Genomic DNA, 21,822 nt, shown 5'->3' with positions numbered 1-21,822 from the left:
TCCAGCATTTTCTGTTTTTAATACTCTTTATTAGGGCTTTTATGGGACACAAATCTTACCATAATACAGAAGGACCTTGAGCTCAGGGCACCATTGCTTAAATTCTCGGATCCAGTTATCTGAGGAAAAGTTAAATTAAAAATGCTGAGTGTATGAACATGTTTAATTAAACTATAATTGAATCATGCGTATCTGGTCTAGGTTTTATGAACATCCATCCGATACTAAAAAGATCATGAATTTCTTTAGTAAGTCACAATATTTGTCAAAGTCTCACTAACTTAAAACACAGATTAGTGGGGGAGGGGGTGGGAGGGGGGGGGGAGGAGGGAACCCGACAAAACCATTGCACGGCACAAAGACTGAAATTAAATTTGTTTTGACAGGTGGCCACTGAATGAACATTTTGAATTATAATGTTACCTAGGGTCGAGGCGGGTACACTGATGAGATGTGGTCCTTTATCTCCTTCCTGATAAAGGTAGGCGAGGAATGATATAGCCTGTACAGTTTTCCCCAAGCCCTGCAAACAAATAAGACATTACATTATTGAAACATGAAGAAACTACGCCCTCATTAAAAAACAGATGTTGGTTCCTTGGACTACTTTGCATGCGAATCATTGAAATCTAGTACATCAATATTTACTGTGTGGAAAACATCCTCAGGGTGAAGCTATTACTAACTCTGAAAACAATACGAACTTGCATTTCAAACATCACAGCAATACGGGGAGAATAGAATCAAAGCTACATGCTTTGGCTGTAATCCTTCGTGAACAGAATATTTTTTTGCAGCCTTCAACTATAAGAAGCAGACAAGGAGGGGCAAAAATGTTTTCTGTAAATTTGGAACATAATGCAGGGTGAATTTCCATCCATAGGGCCAAGTATGAATCCAGTTACTTATCCCATTTTATCTCTTGAAGACTATTGTACAAATGGGGACTAAGAGTTTTGACAGGTCATAGAGCTGTTGAACAACAGACTGAGTTGAGCAACATATGGGAATATAGGAGGCATCCCTTGTACCCCTCCTTTTTTTCTTCTTCTCAATTCACAGTAGGGGTGGCTCTCAAAATCGTTGAGGTAAGCATAGATATCAAGGTTGACATGCATTCAAATTGAACAGAGGGAAATAAAGGTCTAAAGAACTGCTGATTTATTAAGTAATGTGTCAGAGGATGAATCATCATAGAGGGTTAACAATGTAGTGATAACTGAAATGATTGAACTGGCACAATACTATAAAGAACCTTTTGTACTTACCATTTCATCTGCTAAAATACCATTCACCCGATGTTTATTCAGTAAGACCAACCAATTTAATCCAACTAGTTGATATGGTTTAAGCTCCAGGCTGTAGAACACAACATAGCAACAAGCAGATAAGACACACAAACTGAGAAAAAGCTCTTGCATATACAATACATTTCCTACAGCATTAATCTTGCTTTCGCTGTTGCACCATTTTTGACAACAACCGTATTGCTATTAAACTACATCCATGAACGACACCTTGGGAGATCTATTAGCGTATAAATATTTATGTATTAAAAATAATGCATTAGCACTCGTAGTCATCATATTTTGTTACAAAATCATAAAGAAAAAAAATCAGTGCCCAGGGAGGGAGAGGGAGTCAGTGGCTAGTGGACTGAGATTCTGGCAGAGGTCGGAGACAATACCTTTGGTCTACCCAATGTTTAGCAAGAGGAAATTACAGCTCTTTCAAGACTAGATGTCAGACAAGCAATGAGATTGCAGAGAGGTCGAGCTGGGTATCAGCAGCATACATGTGGAAGCTGATCTACGTCTCTGGATGCTGTTGCCAAGGGACAGTATGTTAAATGAGGAAGAGGTGGAGGAGCAAGGATGGATCCTTGGGGGACTTCCGAGGAGACGGTGCAGGCATGCGAAGGGAAGCTATTGCAAGAGATGTTCTCAGTTAGAATGGATAGATAAGAGTAGAACCAAGTGTGGGCAGTCCCACTGAGGTGAAGAGATGCTGAAGGAGGAAAGCATGAATGACTATGTCAATGGTGCAGATTACAGGTCATACAAATGCTGATTTTCAAAAAACACAGTTGAATAAAGTAGTTATTCGCCATGTATGTTAGGTTATTTCTCAAACCCCAAGGGAACCAACAGCATGAAAATGTAACAATAGCTCTGTTTATGTATTACTGGTACAGGAAAGGAGTCCCTTCAGGGTCAATTGAGACCCTTATTTCAGCAATTCATTTTTACATCACCTATGAACAAAAAAGTTTGCTTTAGGGAACAAAAGACTGAAAGGGTGGAATATTGTCTACATTTACAGATTACATCAAACTAAGTGCAGTGGCCAATGATGCTAACCAACACGAGTTAATCCAAAGGGATCTGGACAGACAGGTCAGTGGATAGATATACCAAATAGAGTGCAACACTGATGCATGCAAACCAACGAGTTTTGGCAAAAGAATAATATTAATTACATATTAAATGGCAATATAGTTGAGATAGATTGAAGTTCTATCTGATCTTTATTTAGGTTTCCAATTAACAAAACATGTAGAAATTATTGGACTTGACTGTCTAAAGAGGAGGTGGAAACATGGCTTGACGGAAGTCTTGATTTTCCCGGGTATAGAATTTGGATCCAGGTAAGTACTTCTGTCAGGAAGATGATTTGAAGACAGTGGAGAAGAATTAAAAAGCAAGGGTGTCAAAAGAAAATAGGGAACCTTAAGCAACATTATTTTCTAGTAAGTGGGTGATAGAATTGTTGAACAGTTCATCATTAAGGATGATGGAACAGAAAGCCACGGAAGATTTTAGACAAAAAGGACTGGATGATTTTGATTCTAGAACCAACAGTTTTGAATCCCGTTTCCTAATATACAGTAAGGAAATGATGGGCGATTTAGAAGGGTAGATGAGATGGGCTAATGTCTTTTCCTGCTCAAAATATTACCATGAGACATTGTTTTGAAACAAAACCAGAGAGCAAAACATAGCTCAGTTGTCAAAAAAAAAAATGTTTATGATTCCCTGTAAGCTGCGCTTTGTTCTGCATGGCCTGTTTCTTTTAGTGCGTAATCCCTTTAAATTTCTGCACATGTACGGTATTTACAATGGAGAAGCCGGTGAGTGGCCTGAGTGGGGACTTTTCCCATTAGTGCACTGCCGCGCAGTTTAGAGGGACCATTTGTTCATGTTTTACTATCTATGTTAGTGGCCAATTCAAAAATCACGACAATGTCATAATAAAAGTGCACTTGCCACATGCAACCACCAGAGGGCGCTCTTGGATTAAAGTTCAACAGAACAGGATGGGGAAGCTTGCTAACTCATACATTTTTAAGATCGGTTTTATCCAGTGTTATTTAATCTTTGATATTAGACTTTCAAGGGCAGAAAGTTCACTATTATTTCAATTTATTGATGCATTGGTTTACTTTTTGGTTTTAAAAAAGGGTAAATTTTGTGTTCATCGGGTTGAGTAGTATTAGTACACAGTATGTTAGACACTGTATGGGATATTCGGGACTAGGTGTGAGAGGTCACACTCTTTGCGGTGGGCAGGGGGAAAAATTGCTGGAGTCATGTTTATGGTAAGTTTAAGATTTTGTGTGAATTCATAGGATAAACTTTTAGGGCTACAGTGGGGTAGGTGAGGAACTGCCAGGGGCTACTGTATTCGACGGATAAAGGACAGAACAGACATGTGGCAAATCCATCAGGCCCCTTGCACTGCCAGTGGATTCTGCAGTGATTACAAAAACAGCTGAGTGAACAATGAGCAGAACAGAAAGGTACCGTTAAAAGCACCAAACAGACAGACTAGCTGTTCACTAGTGCAAACTAAACTGAACAAAATTATTGCGTGGCAGGTTGTCTCACTGATTGATCGCTTAAAGATCAGGCTGGCACTGGCAGGATTATAGGTACTCTTGGCATTAGACAATAAAACCATGGCTCAGGAAGGCATCAAAGCTCAGTATGCAGACAGCTAGGATTACATGGGATATATGGCACAGAAACAGGCCATTCGGCCCAACCAGTCCATGCCAGCGTTTATGGTCCACTCGAGCCTCCTCCTGTCTTTCCTCATGTAAATCTATCAGCATAACCCTCTATTCCCTTCCCCCCCATATGCTTGTCTATCCTCCCCTTAAATGCATCGATACAATTCGCTTCAATCACTCCCTGTGGGTAGCGAGTTCCACATTCTCATCACTCTCGAGATAAAGAATTTTCTTCTGAATTCCCTATTGGATTTCTGGGTGACTATCTTATATTGATGGCCTCTAGTTATGCTCTTCCCCACAAGTGAAAACATTCTCTCTGTATCCGCTCTATCAAAACCTTTCATGATTTTAAAGACCTCTATTAGGTCACCCCTCAGCCGCCTTCTTTCAAGAGGAAAGCGACCCGGTCTGTTCATCCTTTCCTGATATGTATACCCTTGCATTTCTGGTATCATCCTTGTAAATCTTCTCTGATGTCTGCTTTTTCAGTGGTAGCACTTGAGAAAGAAGGCTGTGGGTTCAAGCTCCCCGCCAAAGACTCGAGCACAATCTAGGCTGATCGTTTCAGTGCATTATTGAGGGAGGTGCCATCTTTTAGATGTCAGCAAGAGAGAACACAAAAGATCCCATGGCACTAAACGAAGAGTAGCAGGGGAGTTCTCCTGGTGTCCCAGCCAACCATCAACCATCAGTAGAATATTAATCTCATTGCAATCTATGGGACCTTGCTGTGAGCAAATTGGTTGCCCTACACTGCATTTTATCAGTGACTGGACTTCAAAAAGTACTTCACTAACTGAAGTGTTCGGGATTTCCTGAGCTCATGAAAGGCACTGTGGAAATGCCAGTTCTCTCTTTTATTATAGGATAACACAAACCTAAAATAGTTTTCAAACATCTAATTAATTCGGATTAAAATACCAAAAGAACACTCGTTTCAAACTAATAACCTGTGAACTGTTAATGCTTATCCTTACTCTCTCCTGCCCTTCTGGATTTAAGAACATAAGAATTAGGAGTTGTAGGTTCTATGGCCCCTTGAGCCTAGCTGATCATCGACCTCAACTCCACTTTCCCTCCAAATCTCCATATCCCTTGATTCCCCTGGACTCCAAAAATCTATCTCAGCATTCTTTCTCCACAACCTCACTTCTGCAGTGTCCATTTGAGGGTAGGGCTTCACATTCAGAGATTTGAAGTGGATCTCAATGTTTTGGCTTAAAATCAAATGCCTTTAAAAGGTACATTCCAATACTTTGTGTGTATGACTGGATAGCTGGATAGTTCCAGTGCATGGTTGAGGATTATACCCAAATCTTTCTCCTTTTCTTAACATTCATTCATTGTGTATACACTTTTAGAGATGCATGTAGGAAATCTGAATCACATTTCATTTGTCATTCTTTAAGCACACACTTTTAAATTTATTTAGATGTCTTTCTTTACAGTTTATATTCTTCACCGGGCTAGAATATCCTCATTCATATTATTTAGTGTACACATAGGGAACCAAAACAGGCCCCTGCAGAACTCCACTATTCACTGCCTCCAACATTAATCCCTTTGCATTTATGACCATGTGTGTGAACTGGCTCACTAATTTGTCGCTAATTCCATGTGGAACCCCAGAAATGGAAGGTTATCAAATGTCTTGAGTCTTAGTAAATTATAACCAGTAGATATCTTTCATTCACAAAATTATTAATGCCACAAAATATTTCAGCCTTTCGTGAAGTGTGATCTCTTTCTTCTAAAGCCATTATGCCCTCTATAATCTTTACATAAATACTGATAATTCACTTTAAAAGGTTAATCCAGATTAGCACATCAACAATTTCCTGGTTCATGTTTTTAAAACTTTGTTAAAATGGTAAATCATACTATTTAATACTACAATAGACCAGTTTTCAAGTGCAGCTTTAAAAATATCAATGCCTCACACATCTAATTCATTTGAAGTTTGTAGGGTGCATCTCCAATATTCCAAGTCTTTGCTGATACTTATCTACTTTCTCCACAATGTTTTACGGATCTCTACATATTTTTCTGCCCACTCAAGAAATCTACAGTCCAAAACATCTGACACTACTAACAGAAGCAAACCACGGTGCAAAACTGAACAGACTTAACAAAAATTATGAGTATTATTATTTTTATTCTTTTACGGGATATGGGCGTCACTGGCAAGGCCAGCATTTATTGCCCATTCCTAACTGCCCTTAACTGAGTGGTTTTCCTTTTCAGAGGGCAATTAAGAGTCAACCACATTGCTGTGGGTCTGGAATCACATATAGGCCAGACCAGGTAAGGGGGGGCAGATTTTCTTCCCTAAAAGGACATTAGTGAACCAGATGGGTTTTTAAGACAATCTGGTATTGACAATAACTTTTTAATTCCAGATTAACTGACATCATCGAATTATTAGTCTAGGCCTCTGGATTACTGGTCCAGTAACATAACCTCTACCATTCCAGACGATTAATAGACATATTTGTTGATCATTTTAGAACTTGAATAAAATTTACTTAACCTTTAATGTTCTTTGCACAGGATTCTACTGTGTGTTTAAATGGCTTTTTGTTAAGGTTATACGAACAAAATATTTCATGCATTCAAAGTATACAGGTTTTAAGGAGAAATACCTACCTTTTGCTGAGGATGGCTGGCTGTTCAATGGTCCTGTGACTGCCACCATCTTCTGTTATTTCTGTCACTTGCTTTTCTAATCTTCGGGAGATTTCTGCACACCTGTTCATGAGTTTGAGTACCACTTCCCGCTCCTTGATTACAGTTTTGCAGTCCCATATCAAATCTTCAGACAGACCATGTGACGAATTGAACTTTGTAAACTAAAAGAAAGAAAATATTCCAATTATTACCCACAATTCAGTTAGTACTTCTAAATGTTCTGCTAAAGTATTGAAGGAAACATTTCCTTCATTTTGATGAATTTTGTATTTAAGATGAAGGATGCAAAAACATTAGAACAAATCATTCTCCAGCACCCCCCCCCCCCGCACACTTCTGTCATGGGTATAAGCATTAAGCACTCAGAGGTGAGAGAAGATGGTTGGTTTCAAGTCTTTGCACTCATCAACAATACACGTTATCCCTCAACTTAAGTAATGCATGTCCTAGTGTCCTGCATGCACGCATCCTCTCATACCATGTCACCTGTGGGTCAGTGGGTAGCACACTTGACTGAGTCAGAAGGTCGTGGGTTCAAGTCCCGCTCCAGAGACTTCGAGCACAAAATCTCGGCTGATACTCGCTGTGCAGTACTGAGGGAGTGCTGCACTGTTGAAGGTGCCATCTTTTGGACGTTAAACCAAGGCTCTTGTCTGCAGTTAATTTGTCTGAGAAAGAGGTGCATCTCAAGGCCTCGACAGCAGTAGTTTGAACATTCTCCAGATACAAAGATTGGATGGAGAGTGAAGGAAGGACAAGTGTTGTGTAAACTGGGACCTCGCTTCCTGCTTCCTCTAATATTTGGATGGCCTCCTCCTCAAAAATGGGGAGGATGCACCTTTGCTAGCTCTCCTTCTGCAGGCATGCTCTCCCTATTTTTATGTACTGCCTTATCCGAGAAGAGGATTGAGTGGTTGACATTGGTGGCATAAAATATCCTGCTTACTGTTGGTATTGGAAATAAAGACGCAACATGCAGGTGCTGTGCATGGAAGGAACTGGCAGTGGTGTGCCTTGTCCAGGTTTCTACAGGAGAGGGTGTTGCTGGGTAAGTTCCTGGGAAGAGTACAGTGGAGCCTAATGGGAAGTGGAAGGGAGAGCAAAAGAATCTGTGGGTCGGGGAGAACGGTTCAGGCTAGTAATAGTTATTGTAGTATGAGGCGATAGTGGGGGCTCTGACCACGACACTGCTGGTGAAGCCATTGGGCTAGATTTTCGTTTTTTAGCGAAAATGGTAGTTTTACTCCAAAATGGTCGTTTTCGTTGTGCTACCGTTTTTAGGCCTAACTTTCGGCCTTTACCGCATCAGTAAAGTTGGCGTTGCACGAGGATCCGCAGCATGTTTCGGCAACTTTAGTCCGGGGACGGTAGCACTGCCAGGGAGGCCAAAGGAGGGGGAAACAAACCAAAAAAAATTGCAAACATTCCAAAAACCCTTGCCTACTAAATCGCCGAGAAATAATTTAAAAATAAAAATTTTAACTCACTTTTTTGTAGGTCTTCATACTTACCGCTGCTGGCAGGGCTGCACCGACAGATTTGACCCCATCGGTATTCTGGGCGCGGCGAGAAAGCCAAAAGTACTACGGCAACGCAATCCACGGCGGTGTGAAAGCACCACCGCAAAGAGGTTACCGAGGATCACGCCGACCGGGTTTTTGCCGCGAAAGATCAAATCGTGGCGAAAACCCAGTCGCAAAGTTGGCAATAATTTAAGCCATTGACTTTGCTGGCACTGAACTCCAGTCCTTTACGCAGTGCTTCTGGCATTCCCTTGAGCATCCTCCTGCCATTCTCTCTGACTGACCCACCCTTTGGCTGAACTGATGAGCCATTTCATAGGAACAAGAAGTCCTTCCCAAGCTTCAGCAATATTTCAACAGTTCCTCCTCGGTAATTTTGATTCCAATCGTAATCCAGTATGTATTTATGTACACAAGGAAGTGGAGCCTAATGGGAAGCGGAAGAGAGGAGGGTCAATGAGGGTAGTGTGCATGATGCAGTGTTTATGGATTTTAGCAAGGTTTTTGATGCTCAAGGGAATGCCAGAAGCACTGCGTAAAGGACTGGTCACGAAAGTAAAAGCCTGGGGATCTAGGGCAAAGCGGTAAGTTGGATCCAAAATTGGCTCAGAGGCAGGAAGCAAAGGGCAATGGTCGATGGATGTTTTTGTGACTGGAAGGCTGTTTGCAGTGGGGTTCCGCAGGGCTCGGTCCCTTGCTTTTTATATCAATGATTTAGACTTGAATATAGGGTGTATGATTAAGACGTTTGCAGATAATACAAAAATCGGCTGTGTGATTGATAATGAAGAAGAAAGCTGTTGACTGCAGGAAGATATCAATGAACTGGTCAGGTGGGCAGAACAGTACAAATGGAATTAAATCTGGAGAAGTGCGAGGTAATGCATTTGGGGAGGGCTAACAAAGCAAGGGAATACACATTAAATGGTAGGACACTGAAGTGCAGAGGAACAAAGGGACCTTGGAGTGCATGTTCACAGACCCCGGAAAGTAGTAGGCCAGGTACATAAGGTGGTTAAGAAGGCATACAGAATATTTGCCTTTATTAGCCGAGGCATAGAATACAAGAGCAGGGAGGTTATGCTTGAACTATATACCACACTAGTTAGGCCACAGCTAGAGTACTGCGTGCATTTCTGGTCACCATATTACAGGAAAGATGTGATTGCACTAGAGAGGGTACAGAGGAGAGTTACGAGGATGTTGCCTGGACTGGAGAATTTTAGCTATGAGGAAATATTGAATAGGCTGGATTTGTTTCCTTTGGAACAGAGGAGGCCGAGGGGAGACCTTATTGAAGTATATACAATTATAAGGGGCCTAGATAGAGTGGAGAGGAAGGGCCTATTTTTCTTAGCAGATGGGTCAATAACCAGGGGGCTTAGATTTAAAGTCATTGGTAGGAGGTTTAGAGGGGATTTGAGGGGAATTTCTTTTCACCCAGAGGGTGGTGGGGGTCTGGAACTCACTGCTTGAAAGGGTGGTAGAGGCAGAAACCCTCACCACATTTAAAAAGAACCTGCATGTGCACTTGGATTGCAGTAACCAACAGGGCTAAGGACCAAGAACTGGAAAGTGGGATTAGACTGGATAGCGCTTTGTTGGCCAGCGCAGGCACGATCGGCTGAAATGGCCACCTTCCCTGCTGTAAATTTCTATGATAGTGAAAGGTTTGAGAGCAGGGGAGAACGGTTCATACTATTTTGTGATTGTATGCAACAATAACAGCTGCTAATAACTAAACTTATTTATAACAGGAATACAAGGACAGAAATTCAGGAACAAACTGGAACTCTATAATTTGTTTAGTTAAGAATTGCATGCAAGTGGATTACTCTGTAATTAGGGATTATTTGAGTATATACGATCCAGACTAAACCTCAAAAACATTTAAGCCGAGTTGACAATTTCCCTCCTGCTTAATTCACAAATTAGCAAAGGGAAATAATCAACCATGCATAAAATGTAAACTCCAAAGAGTTTCGTGCCAGGAAACGGGCTAGAGAAAAAGATTAGTGAAGACAAATGTAGGTCCCTTGCAGTCAGATTCAGGTGAATTTATAATGGGGAACAAAGAAATGGCAGACCAATTGAACAAATACTCTGGTTCTGTCTTCACGAAGGAAGACAAAAATTACCTTCCGGAAATACTGGGGGACCGAGGGTCTAGTGAGAAGAGGAACTTAAGGATATCCTTATTAGATGGGAAATTGTGTTGGGGCAATTGATGGAATTGAAGGCCGATAAATCCCCAGGGCCTGATAGTCTGCATCCCAGAGTACTTAAGAAAGTGGCCCTAGAAATAGTGGATGCATTGGTGATCATTTTCCAACAGTCTATTGACTCTGGATCAGTTCCTATGGACTGGAGGGTAGATAATGTAACCCCCACTTTTTAAAAAAAGAAGGGAGAGAAAACGGGTAATTATTGACCAGTTAGCCTGACATCAGTAGTGGGGAAAATGTTGGAATCAATTATTAAAGATGAAATAACAGCGCATTTGGAAAGCAGTGACAGGATCGAACCAAGTCAACATGGATTTATGAAAGGGAAATCATGCTCGACAAATCTTCTGGAATTTTTTGAGGCTGCAACTAGTAGAGTGGACAAGGGAGAACCAGTGGATGTGGTGTATCTGGACTTTCAAAAGGCTTTTGACAAGGTCCCACACAAGAGATTGGTGTGCAAAATTAAAGCACATAGTATTGGGGGTAATGTACTGACGTGGATAGAGAACTGATTGGCAGACAGGAAGCAGAGAGTCGGGATAAACGGCCCCTTTTCAGAATGGCAGGCAGTGACTAGTGGAGTGCCGCTGGGCTCAGTGCTGGGACCCCAGCTATTTACAATCTACATTAATGATTTAGATGAAGGAATTGAATGTAATATCTCCAAGTTTGCAGATGACACTAAACTGGGTGGTGGTGTGAGCTGTGAGGAGGATGCTAAGAGGCTGCAGGGTGACTTGGACAGGTTAGGTGAGTGGGCAAATGCATGGCAGATGCAGTAGAATGTGGATAAATGTGAGGTTATCCACCTTGGGGGCAAAAACACGAAGGCAGAATATTATCTGAATGGCGGCAGATTAGGAAAAAAGGAGGTGCAACGAGACCTGGGTGTCATGGTTCATCATTGAAAGTTGGCATGCAGGTACAGCAGGCGGTGAAGGCGGCAAATGGTATGTTGGCCTTCACAGCTAGGGGTCTTGAGTCTTATTGCAGTTGTACAGGGTCTTGGTGAGGCCTCACCTGGAATATTGTCTTCAGTTTTGGTCTCCTAATCTGAGGAAGGACGTTCTTGCTATTGAGGGAGTGCAGCGAAGGTTCACCAGACTGATTCCCGGGATGGCTGGACTGACATATGAAGAGAGACTGGCTCGACTGGGCCTTTATTCACTGGAGTTTCGAAGGATGAGAGGGGACCTCATAGAAACATATAAAATTCTGACGGGACTGGACAGGTTCGATGCAGGAAGAATGTTCCCGATGTTGGGGAAGTCCAGAACCAGGGGACACAGTCTAAGGATAAGGGGTAAGCCATTTAGGACTGAGATGAGAAACTTCTTCACTCAGAGAGTTGTTAACCTGTGGAATTCCCTGCTGCAGAGAGTTGTTGATGCCAGTTTGCTAGATATATTCAAGAGGAGTTAGATATGGCCCTTACACCTAAAGGAATCAAGGGGTATGGAGAGAAAGCAGGAAAGGGGTACTGAGGTGATTGATCAGCCATGATCTTATTGAATGGTGTGCAGACTTGAAGGGCCGAATGGCCTACTCCTGTAACCTATTTTCTATGTAAATGAGGAGAGCTGCCAAAAATGAAGAAAACAAAGGGAAGAACTTTCCTTTTTTGCTGTAAAGGTGGAGATTGTTCAGCATCAAAAGACTTCTGCCCACCCGTGACTTTGCTGCCGACCTGGGATCAGGGCCATTTACATATAGAGGGTAGGTGCTGGAGCGACATAGGGCACCTTGCCTAAAGTGATAGTGATGGTGAATAATTGTGGTGCCATGCTGCAGTGGAGCGAGACTTGCAATGCCGGCCAAGGTTATGAACAATCTTTCCCCCACCAGACTTGCAGTGTGAGCGATTACCTTGGTTTAATGCGGTGCATTTAGAATAAGGGCTCTTCATGAAGTGTGATAGGGAGCAACGGTTTCCGCTGGCAGGAGGGTCAGTAACCAGAGGAGACTGATTTAACAAAAAAGCCTGGGGGGAGGGGGGGAGAAAGAGGGCAAGTTCAGGAGCGAGTTATGATGATCTGGAACACACTGCCTGAAAGGGTGGTGGAAGCAAATTCAACAGTAACTTACCAAAGGGAATTGCATATATACACCTCACTGGCCACTTGAACCACAGTGGTCATCCCTGCTCCTGTACTTTCCTAAAGGCTAAATGGTAGACTTGCCCAGGTCGCAGGGGATATGTGGTCACAGCTTAAAACTGTCCATAATCTGCACTGATTTTCCTATGCCAACAGGATGGCGGGAATACAACATAAAAATGCAATATAATCGTTAGTCGTAGGGAGGTTGGGGATGGCATCAAACAGGAAATTAGGGACGCGTGCAATAAGGGTACAGCAGTGATCATGGGTGACTTTAATCTACATATTGATTGAGCTAACCAAACTGGTAGCAATGCTGTGGAGGAGGATTTCCTGGAGTGTATAAGGGATGGTTTTCCAGACCAACATGTTGAGGAATCAACTAGAGAGCAGACTGGATCTTGTGAAACGAGAGAGGATTAATTAGCAATCTGGTCGTGCGGGGCCCTTTGGGAAAGAGTGACCATAATATGGTAGAATTCTTTATGGAGAGTGGCACAGTTAATTCAGACTAGGGTTCTGAAAGGAAATTTCGACGGTATGAGTCGTGAATTGGCTAGGACAGACTGGAGAATGATATTTAAAGGGTTGACGGTGGATAGGCAATGGCAAACATTTAAATATCACACAGATGAACTACAACAATTGTACATATCTGTGTGGCGTAAGAATAAAAAAGGGAAGGTGGCTCAACTATGGCTAACAAAGGAAATTAGGGAAATTGTTAAATCCAAGGAAGAGGCATATAAATTGCCCAGAAAAAGCAACAAACCTGAGGACTGGGAGAAATTTAGAATTCAGCAGAGGAGGACTAAGGGTTTAATTAGGAGGGGGAAAATAGAGTATGAAAGCAAGCTTGCAGGAAATATAAAAACCGATTGCAAAAGCTTCTAAAGATACGTGAAGAGAAAAAGATTAGTGAAGACAAATGTAGGTCCCTTGCAGTCTGAATCAGGTGAATTCATAATGGGGAACAAGAAAATGGCAGATCAATTGAACAAATACTTTGGTTCTGTCTTCAATAAGGAAGACACAAATAACCTCCTGAAAATACTGGGGGACCGACGGTCCAGCGAGAAGTGGGAACCGAGGGAAATCCTTATTAGTCAGGAAATGGTATTAGGAAATTGAAGAGACTGAAGGCCGATAAATCCCCAGGGCCTGATAGTCTGCATCCCAGAGTACTTAAGGAAGTAGCCCTAGAAATAGTAGAGGCATTGGTGGTCATTTTCCAACATTCCATGGACTCTGAATCAGTTCCTATGGATTGGAGGGTAGCTAATGTAACCCCACTTTTTTAAAAAAAGGAGGGAGAGAGAAAACAGGGAATTATAGACCAGTTAGCCTGACATCGGTGGTGGGGAAAATGTTGGAATCAATTATTAAAGATGTAATTGCAGCGCATTTGGAAAGCAGTGACAGGATCGGTCCAAGTCAGCATGGATTTATGAAAGGGAAATCATGCTTGACAAATCTTCTAGAATTTTTTGAGGATGTAACTAGTAGAGTGGACAAAGGAGAACCAGTGGATGTGGTGTATCTGGACTTTCAAAAGGCTTTTGACAAGGTCCCACACAAGAGATTGGTGTTCAAAATTAAGATACAGGGTATTGGGGTAATGTATTGAAGTGGACAGAGAACTGGTTGGCAGACAGGAAGCAAAGAGTGGGAATAAACGAGTCCTTTTCAGAATGGCAGGCAGTGACTAGTGGGGTGCCACTGGGTTCAGTGCTGGGACCCCAGCTATTTACAATATACATTAATGATTTAGACGAAGGAATTAAATGTAATATCTCCAAGTTTGCAGATGACACTAAGCTGGGTGGCAGTGCGAGCTGCGAGGAGGATGCTCGGAGGCTACAGGGGGGCTTGGACAGGTTAGGTGAATGAGCAAATGCATGGCAGATGCAGTAGAATCTGGATAAGTATGAGGTTATCCACTTTGGTGGCAAAAACAAGGCGGCAGATTATCTGAATGGTGACAGATTATTAAAAGGGGAGGTGCAACGAGACCTGGGTGTCATGGTACATCAGTCATCGAAGGTAGGCATGCAGGTAACAGCAGGCAGTAAAGAAAGCTAATGGCATGGTGGCCTTCATAGCGAGAGGATTTGAGTATAGGAGCAGGGAACATAAGAACATAAGAACATAAGTATTAGGAACATGAGTAGGCCATCTAGCCCCTCGAGCCTGCTCCTCCATTCAATAAGATCATGGCTGATCTGGCCGTGGACTCAGCTCCACTTACCCGCGGACTCAGCTCCACTTATCCGCCCTCTCCCCGTAACCTTTAATTCCCTTATTGGTTAAAAATCTATCTATCTGTGACTTGAACACATTCAATGAGTTAGCCTCAACTGCTTCCTTGGGCAGAGAATTCCACAGATTCACAACCCTCTGGGAGAAGAAATTCCTTCTCAACTCAGTTTTAAATTGGCTCCCCCGTATTTTGAGGCTGTGCCCCCTAGTTCTAGTCACCCCTACCAGTGGAAACAACCTCTCTGCCTCTATCTTGTCTATCCCTTTCATGATTTTAAATGTTTCTATAAGATCACCCCTCATCCTTCTGAACTGCAACGAGTAAAGACCCAGTCTACTCAATCTATCATAAAGGTAACCCCCTCATCTCCGGAATCAGTCTAGTGAATCGTCTCTGTACCCCTTCCAAAGCTAGTATATCCTTCCTTAAGTAAGGTGACCAAAACTGCACGCAGTACTCCAGGTGCGGCCTTACCAATACCCTATACAGTTGCAGCAGGACCTCCCTGCTTTTGTACTCCATCCCTCTCGCAATGAAGGCCAACATTCCATTCGCCTTCCTGATTACCTGCTGCACCTGTAAACTAACTTTTTGGGATTCATGCACAAGGACCCCCAGGTCCCTCTGCACCTCAGCATGTTGTAATTTCTCCCCAAATAATATTCCCTTTTACTGTTTTTTTCCCCCAAGGTGGATGACCTCACATTTTCCGACATTGTATTCCATTTGCCAAACCTTAGCCCATTCGCTTAACCTATCCAAATCTCCTTGCAGCCTCTCCGAGTCCTCTACACAACCCGCTTTCCCACTAATCTTTGTCTCATCTGCAAATTTCGTTCCACTGCACTCTGTCCCCTCTTCCAGGTCATCTATGTATATTGTAAACAGTTGTGGTCCCAGCACCGATCCCTGTGGCACACCACTAACCACCGATTTCCAACCCGAAAAGGACCCATTTATCCCGACTCTCTGCTTTCTGTTCGCCAGCCAATTCTCTATCCATGCTAATACATTTCCTCTGACGCCGCGTACCTCTATCTTCTGCAGTAACCTTTTGTGTGGCACCTTATCGAATGCCTTTTGGAAATCTAAATACACCACATCCATCGGTACACCTCTATTCACCATGCTAGTTATATCCTCAAAAAATTCCAGTAAATTGGTTAAACATGATTTCCCCTTCATGAATCCATGTTGCGTCTGCTTGATTGCACTATTCCTATCTAGATGTCCCACTATTTCTTCCTTAATGATAGCTTCAAGCATTTTCCCCACTACAGATGTTAAATTAACCGGCCTATAGTTACCTGCCTTTTGCCTGCCCCCTTTTTTAAACAGAGGCGTTACATTAGCTGCTTTCCAATACGCTGGTACCTCCCCAGAGTCCAGAGAATTTTGGTAGATTATAACGAATGCATCTGCTATAACTTCCGCCATCTCTTTTAATACCCTAGGATGCATTTCATCAGGACCAGGGGACTTGTCTACCTTGAGTCAAATTAGCCTGTCCAGCACTACCCTCCTAGTGATTGTCTCAAGGTCCTCCCTTCCCACATTCCTGTGGCCTGCAATTTTTGGCATGGTTTTTGTGTCTTCCACTGTGAAGACGGAAGCAAAATAATTGTTTAAGGTCTCAGCCATTTCCACATTTCCCATTATTAAATCCCCCTTCTCATCTTCTAAGGGACCAACATTTACTTTAGTCACTTTTTTCCATTTTATATATCTGTAAAAGCTTTTACTATCTGTTTTTGTGTTTTGCGCAAGTTTACCTTCCCTTTCTTTATTGCTTTTTTAGTCATTCTTTGCTGTTGCTTAAAATTTTCCCAATCCTCTAGTTTCCCACTAATCTTGGCCACCTTATACGCATTGGTCTTTGATTTGATACTCTCCTTTATTTCCTTGGTTATCCACGGCTGGTTATCCCTTCTCTTGCCGCCCTTTTTTTTCACTGGAATATATTTTTGTTGCGCACTATGAAAGAGCTCCTTAAAAGTCCTCCACTGTTCCTCAATTGTGCCACCGTTTAGTCTTTCTTTCCAGTCTACTTTAGCCAACTCTGCCCTCATCCCACTGTAGTCCCCTTTGTTTAAGCATAGTACACTCATTTCTGACACAACTTCCTCACGCTCAATCTGTATTACAAATTCAACCATACTGTGATCACTCATTCCGAGAGGATCTTTTACTCGGAGATCGTTTATTTTTCCTGTCTCATTACACAGGACCAGATCTAAGATGGCTTGCTCCCTTGTAGGTTCTGTTACATACCGTTCTAAGAAACAATCCCGTATGCATTCTATGAATTCCTCCTCCAGGCTACCCCGTGCGATTTGATTTGACCAATCGATATGTCGGTTAAAATCCCCCATGACTACTGACGTTCCTTTTTCACATGCCTCCATTATTCCCTTGATTATTGCCCGCCCCACCGTGAAGTTATTATTTGGGGGCCTATAAACTACGCCGACCAGTGACTTTTTCCCCTTAATCTCTCTAATCTCCACCCACAATGATTCAACATTTTGTTCATTGGAGCCAATATCATCCCTCACAACTGCCCTGATATCATCCTTTATTAACAGAGCTACCCCACCTCCTTTCCCTTCTTGTCTATCTTTCTGAATCGTCAGATACCCCTGTATGTTTAATTCATTCCCAGTCTTGGCCACCCTGCAACCATGTTTCTGTAATGGCCACCAAATCATACCCATTTGTAATGATTTGTGCCGCCAACTCATTTACTTTATTTCGAATGCTGCGTGCATTTAGGTAGAGTGTTTTCATCCTAGTTTTTAAACCATGATTTTTTAGTTTTGACCCCTCCTGCAGCCCCTTTATATTCAGTGGCCCTTTTTGTTTCTTGCCTTAGGTTTCTCTGCCCTCCACTTTTACTCATCTCCTTTCTGTCTTTTGCTTTTGTCTCCTTTTTGTTTCCTTCTGTCTCCCTGCATTGGTTCCCATCCCCCTGCCATATTAGTTTAACTCCTCCCCAACAGCACTAGCAAACACTCCCCCCTAGGACATTGGTCCCGGTCCTGCCCAGGTGTAGACCGTCCGGTTTGTACTGGTTCCACCTCCCCCAGGAATTTGAATCCCTCCCTGCTGCACCACTGCTCAAGCCACTTATTCATCTGTGCTATTCTGTGATTCCTACTCTGACTAGCACGTGACACTGGTAGCAATCCCGAGATTACTACTTTTGAGGTCCTACTTTTTAATTTAGCTCCTAGCTCCTTAAAATCGTCTCGTAGGACCTCATCCCTTTTTTTAAACCTATGTAGTTGATACCAATGTGCACCACGACAACTGGCTGTTCTCCCTCCCTTTTTAGAATGTCCTGCACCTGCTCTGAGACATCCTTGACCCTTGCACCAGAGAGGCAACATACCATCCTGGAGTCTCGGTTCCAGCCGTAGAAATGCCTATCTATTCCCCTTACGATTGAATCCCCTATCACTATCGCTCTCCCACTCTTTTTCCTGCCCTCCTGTGCAACAGAGCCAACCACGGTGCCATGAACTTGGCTGCTGCTGCCCTCCCCTGATGAGTCATCCCCCTCAACAGCACTCAAAGCAGTGTATCTGTTTTGCAGGGGGATGACCGCAGGGGACCCCTGCCCTACCTTCCTTGCACTGCTCTTCCTGCTGGTCTTCGATTCCCTAGCTGGTTGTGGACCCTTCCCGTGTGGTAAGACCAACTCGCTACACGTGCTACTCACGTCGTTCTCAGCATCGTGGATGCTCCAGAGTGAATCCACCCTCAGTTCCAATTCCGCAACACGGTCAGTCAGGAGCTGGAGGCGGATACACTTCCCACACACGTAGTCGTCAGGGACACCGGAAGTGTCCGAGTTCCCACATGGTACAGGAGGAGCATAACATGTGACCGAGCTCTCCTGCCATGCCTTAACCCTTAGATACACTTAAATTGGCACAACAATGTTACAGTTTACTTACGGATATAAAAAATAAAAAGAAAAACTACTCACCAATCACCAGCCAATCACTTACCCCCTTGGCTGTGACGTCACCTTTTGATTCCTTTCTACTTCTTCTTTGCCTTCTCTCCCCCCCTGCAGCTGTACGCCTTTTATAGGCCGCTCCGACGCTGCTCCCGCCTCTCGCCAACTGCCGCTGCCTGTGGAACACCTGCTGGGCCTTTTATAGGCCGCTCCGACGCTGCTCCCGCCTCTCGCTGCCTGTGGAACACCCACTGGGCCTTTTATAGGCCGCTCCAACGCTGCTCCCGCCTCTCGCCAACTGCCGCTGCCTGTGGAACACCCACTGGGCCTTTTATAGGCCGCTCCGACGCTGCTCCCGCCTTCGCCAACTGCCGCTTGGAGGTCTTACTGCAGTTGTACAGGGCCTTGGTGAGGCCACACCTTGAGTAGTGTGCGCAATTTTGGTCTCCTAATCTGAGGAAGGACATTCTTGCTATTGAGGGAGTGCAGCGAAGGTTCACCAGACTGATTCCTGGGATGGCAGTACTGACATATGAAGCAAGACTGGATTGACTAGGTTTATATTCATTGGAGTTTAGAAGAATGAGAGGGGATCTCACAGAAACATATAAAATTCTTACGGGATTGGACAGGTTAGATGCAGGAAGAACGTTCCCGATGTTGGGGAAGTCCAGAACCATCAGGCACAGTCTAAGGATAAGGGATAAGCCATTTCAGATTGAGATGAGAAGAAACTTCTTCACTCTGAATTGTGAACCTGTGGAATTCTCTACAACAGAAAGTTGTTGAGGCCAGTTCGTTAGATATATTCAAAAGGGAGTTAGATGTGGCCCTTATGGCTAAAGGAATCAAGGGGTATGGAGAGAAAGCAGGACTGGAGTACTGAAGTTGCATGATCAGCTATGATCATATTGAATGGTGGTGCAGGCTCTAAGGGCCGAATGGCCTAATCCTGCACATATTTTCTATGTTTCTATGTTATACCCTGTATTACAGGACTGGCTAAATGTTTGCAATTTACAGGTGGACATTTTATCAAGGAGTGAGAGGTGATTTCATTGAAACATACAAAAATCTTACAGGACTAGACAAGATCGATGCAGAGAGGAGATTTCCCCTGGCTGGGGAGTCTAGAACCAGAGGTCAGTCTCAGAATAAGGGGTTGATGATTTAGGACTGAGATGAGGAGAAACTTGTTCACTCAGAATCTTTAGCATTCTCTACCCCAGAGGGTTGTGGAGGCTTAGTCCTTGAGTATATTCAAGATAAAGATTGATAAATTTTTGAATATTATGGGAATCAAGGGATATGGGGACAGTGCAGGAAAGTGGAGTTTAGCCATCTCATTGAATGGCGGAACAGGCTCGAAGGCTGTATGGCCTACTCCTGCTCCTAATTCTTATGTTCTTAGTTAGCAACAGAGAAAACCAGGAAGCCTCTAGATTTACATTCATTAAAGTTTACCATTTTGTAGAGAACAGAGTACCGACACAATCTCCTGCAATTCGCTCTTTTAAAGAGCTGGCATAGGTACGATGGTCCAAATGGCCTCCTTCTGTGCTGTAATATTCTGATGAATTCTTGGAAATTCAGTTACAGATCTTCCAACATACAGAAACCACTTTTAATCAAACTCCCACCTAATCTCACTCAGCAGTGCCCAAATCCCTCTTGATCCAAAGCCCTGACTGTTCTTTACAGTTACAGTTCATACAGAATGGTTGATTGAATAGTTTCAATCGAGTACATGGGTGACCATTCTAGAGGGTAACTCCTATTGACAGATAGGTATTAGTTCTTGGTAAGAGCGACAGTTGCTGTTTGCAGGTGACTGCTTTATAGAAAGATAACTAAACATACCTTCCACTGTGTTAATGTGTGGGAGCATCTTTTAAGGTTACGTTAAGGCACATTTCTGGGGTAGAGTTGTTCTTCATTTAACCGTCGCTATACCTGACCTTGCTCGGTGTTGACACTAGGTGCAATAAGGCAAAATACATAACTTCCTAGCAGCAACATGTTTCATGGCCAAGAATGCAAAGTGAATAAGATTTGAAAAGTTTGAAGTTATTCCTTTACTTCTTACTAATACTTTGCACATGCTGACAACCTGAACATCATTCTGAAAGTCAATTAGCAAAAATACAATTAGCAAAAGATTAATCCCATCAATACTAGCAGTGTCCAGCTGCTTTGCTTCACGACGACACTGCAGTTACAGTCTTGGTCTACTACACTTCAATATCAACTTGTATTTATATAGCGCCTTTAATGTGGAAAAATGTCCCAAGGTGTTTCACAGGAGCAATTAGCAAACAAAATTCGACACCAAGCCACTTAGGACAGGTGACTAAAAGCTTGGTAAAAGGTAGGTTTTAGGGAGTGCCTTAAAGGAGGAGAGAGAGAGAGAGAGAGAGAGAGAGAGAGAGAGAGAGAGAGAGAGAGAGAGAGAGAGAGAGAGGTTATAGGGTGTGAATTTCAGAACCTGGGGCCGAGAGAGCTGAAGGCACGGCTGCTAATGTTGGAGCAAAGAAAATCGGGATTAAGCAAGAGGCTAGAATTGAAGGAGCGCTGAGATCGTGGGAGAGTTTAGAACTGGAGGAGGTTACAGAGAGGAGTGAGGCCATGCAGGGATTTGAAAACCACGATCAGAGTTTTAAAATTGAGGCGTTGCTGGACCAGAAGTCAATATAGGTCAGCGAGCACAGGAGTGGTAGGTGAATTGGACCTGATGCGAGTGAGGATATGGGCAGCAGCAGAGTTTTGAATGAGCTCAAGTTTACAGAGGGTGGAAGGTGAGAGGCCAGCCTGGAGAGCATTGGAATAGTCATGTAATAAGGCAGTAACAAGGTGATGGTTTCAGCAGAAGAGCTGAGGCAAGGCAGATGAGACACCTGATTTGCACTCCACAGATGCTCTGCACTGATGCTAAACACTAGTTTGATCTGATCATATTATTGAAGCAACCAATTCACAACTACGCTGTTTCTCAAAACACAGACTCATCCCATCAATTCACGAGCAGAGTACATGCCACAAAAATCA

At 43.1% G+C, this 21,822-nt stretch overlaps 1 protein-coding gene across 5 annotated transcripts in view; it reads right to left on the bottom strand.

Moving 5' to 3' along the window:
- Window positions 1-21,822, bottom strand: part of LOC139250321 (SWI/SNF-related matrix-associated actin-dependent regulator of chromatin subfamily A containing DEAD/H box 1-like) — a 137,757-nt gene that overhangs the window by 39,833 nt on the left and 76,102 nt on the right. For all 5 annotated transcript variants that reach the window (XR_011591292.1, XR_011591291.1, XM_070872810.1 and 2 more), the window contains exons 9-12: window positions 6,662-6,864; window positions 1,269-1,359; window positions 424-523; window positions 60-119 (exon numbers count right to left, since the gene is read on the bottom strand). Coding sequence is in view for 3 of the 5 variants with exons in the window: in XM_070872810.1 (XP_070728911.1) it covers window positions 60-119; window positions 424-523; window positions 1,269-1,359; window positions 6,662-6,864 (454 nt within the window). In the remaining 2 variants the exon portion in view is untranslated. The remainder of the gene's footprint in view (window positions 1-59; window positions 120-423; window positions 524-1,268; window positions 1,360-6,661; window positions 6,865-21,822) is intronic.

The sequence above is a fragment of the Pristiophorus japonicus genome, chromosome 2 (genome assembly GCF_044704955.1).
Source record: "Pristiophorus japonicus isolate sPriJap1 chromosome 2, sPriJap1.hap1, whole genome shotgun sequence".
Lineage (NCBI taxonomy): Eukaryota > Metazoa > Chordata > Chondrichthyes > Pristiophoridae > Pristiophorus > Pristiophorus japonicus.
The sequence above is the reverse complement of the archived record's forward strand: the minus strand, read 5'-3'. Positions and strand labels throughout refer to the sequence as shown.